The 2,286-nt window shown below is 32.1% G+C and overlaps 1 protein-coding gene across 1 annotated transcript; it reads left to right on the top strand.

Annotated features, from left to right (window-relative positions):
- Positions 1 to 922: 922 nt before the first annotated feature.
- Positions 923 to 1,645, top strand: LOC114192701. The gene has a single exon (XM_028082487.1). The coding sequence runs from the start codon at positions 982 to 984 to the stop codon at positions 1,513 to 1,515; it is 534 nt and encodes a 177-aa protein (XP_027938288.1). The 5' UTR covers positions 923 to 981; the 3' UTR covers positions 1,516 to 1,645.
- Positions 1,646 to 2,286: the final 641 nt, after the last annotated feature.

The following is a 2,286-nucleotide window of genomic DNA, read 5'->3' on the forward strand; positions in this document are numbered from 1 at the left end:
TCTAATAGATTAATATGACATAAAAACTTTTTATTGAGTTACTCTTCATCAAACACTACCTCTTGTGGTCATTTGTGTTTATTTTTCTTTTTCATGACTTATATATATCTAACATGGTATCAGAGTCATTATTTAAAAAATATATTCTAACAAGATTTCTTAGACATTTTGTTCCATCGCTATCTCAGGCCGTTATCGGATCATCAATTTCCAACCTCACGAACTAGATGTATACATCTTGGCATGAGGGAGATGTGTTAGAAGTCCACATTGACTAGAGATAAAACAATTTCATAGTATATAAGAAAGGTGAAAATTTCATATTATAAAACTAGTTTTGTGAAGTTGAGTTAGACTTAAAGTCCAATTATTAACATGACATCAGAGCTAATCGCTACTTCATTCTCTCACTAATAGATCAATATGAAAAGCATCTCATTGCCTATACATATCTATTAGTTTCAAATATTAAACCGAACTAAACTTAAACAAATTTAACTATTTAAAAATAAAGAAGTTTAGTCAACTACATCCTTTGAATAATGTTTGCATTGTTTTAATATGTGATTCCAACGCTTATCTATGATGGGAAATAAGTTTATATATGAGAATATAGTTTTTGTATCCTCATTTGTTATTATGTATATAATAATTGTAGTTTCACATGAAATTTATTCGTGGGAACCATTGAATAAATTCAATGCGATACAAATTTGTAGTATATTGTTTTGTTTTCTATAACCTCATTGAGTTTCTATAACCTTAATGAGTGGTTGTAGATTTTTATTCTTAAATTTATGATAAATTAAGCATCATAACGAGTGGTTGTAGATTTCTAAAAAACGAAGCATTAGCCTAAAATAGGGTTTGAGAAAGTATAAAAGAGCCCAAAACCATGAACGAAGAACCCACTCCTTCACACCAAACCCTCCACGGCACAACAAGAAAAAAAGAAAAAAAAAAAAATCCTCTATCGCAAGAATGAATTCGTCAGCACTATGTTCCTTTGTTGTGGCCGTGTGTCTGGTGATGGTTTCCTATTCTCCCATGGTAGCAAACGGACAAGGGTTAGCTGAAAAAACATGCTTGGAAAACTTGGAGTACAAGGACGCGTGCTTGATGCTGCTAAAGCAAGCCGATCCTAAGATCGTGAATGCAAAAACCGTGGACGAATTGGCTCAGGCAACCCTAGAATGGGCGGTGGCGAAGTCACAAGACGCTCAAGCCTTCCTGAAGGGATTGTCTCAGGTGGATAACAACAAAGCCATAGTGCAATGTGCGAACTTCGACTACGATGGGGTGGTTGCGTCCTTCAAGAGCGCCTTGGAAGGGTTGAAAGATGATCCTCAAACCGCTAGCTATGACGCCAAAGTTGCCGGTGATGGACCTACTGGTTGTGACAGAGGCTTGGCTTCTCAAAATATTAACAACCCTGCTATCACTGCTCTTAACCAACAGATTTTCACCCTCAGCAACTTGGCCTTCAAAATCATCTGTAAAATCAATACTGATTAAGTCAATTCGTCACTTCAACTTGTAATGGCAATGCATGCGTTCGTACATGCTTGCGGTGTCGTTTCTCATTTTGTGTCTCCTTTGGTGTGTAGGGGAAGTGATTTATAAAATCAAACGTGTTCAGTGTTTACTTCTTCTTCTTCTTTCCTTTCTTTTATATTTATATATAAACGTAAACTAAATTTAAATAAAGATGACTAAGAAAAATATATTCTTAAGAAGATTAAAAATATTCTTTTTTATAAAAAAAAACCCAAAATTTGACATGGTACCAAGAAAAAAGAAAAAAAAAACTTACTAAGTAAATGAAGATAAAGCGAGTAGAAATAAGCTCACTAATAAAATAACAATAAATATATATGTATGTTTGTAGATTTCATGCTATGCAAGACATATTTAAGTAACACAACAAACTTGTACAATTGATGTATAAATAAGTATCCCAATTGACATCAACATAAGCTGAAAGCTGACAATATTATTTATTGTTGGTTTGTGAAATGTATAGGTTCATCTAACCTTAAAATATTTAAATATATAATTTTCTATATGCAAAGAGATTTTAATAGGGTCATATTTTACATAAAAAAAAAAACTAGTATCATTAAATAAAGATAAGTATATTTTTCTCTTACTTCAAATTTCTAAATCTAAGATGTATTGAGAGAACTAATATTAATTATTTGGTATAATTGATGGCAGGTGGGCCTCTACCACAGTGATTTTTTTAAAACTTTAATCATTTAATTTATTAAATGATTTTTTTTTGTC

Source organism: Vigna unguiculata, chromosome 7 (assembly GCF_004118075.2).
Source record: "Vigna unguiculata cultivar IT97K-499-35 chromosome 7, ASM411807v1, whole genome shotgun sequence".
Classification (NCBI taxonomy): Eukaryota; Viridiplantae; Streptophyta; class Magnoliopsida; order Fabales; family Fabaceae; genus Vigna; species Vigna unguiculata.

Bases quoted from the DNA above. Each gene is read 5' to 3' on its own strand.
- LOC114192701 (XM_028082487.1), top strand. From the start codon at position 982: ATGAATTCGTCAGCACTATGTTCCTTTGTTGTGGCCGTGTGTCTGGTG.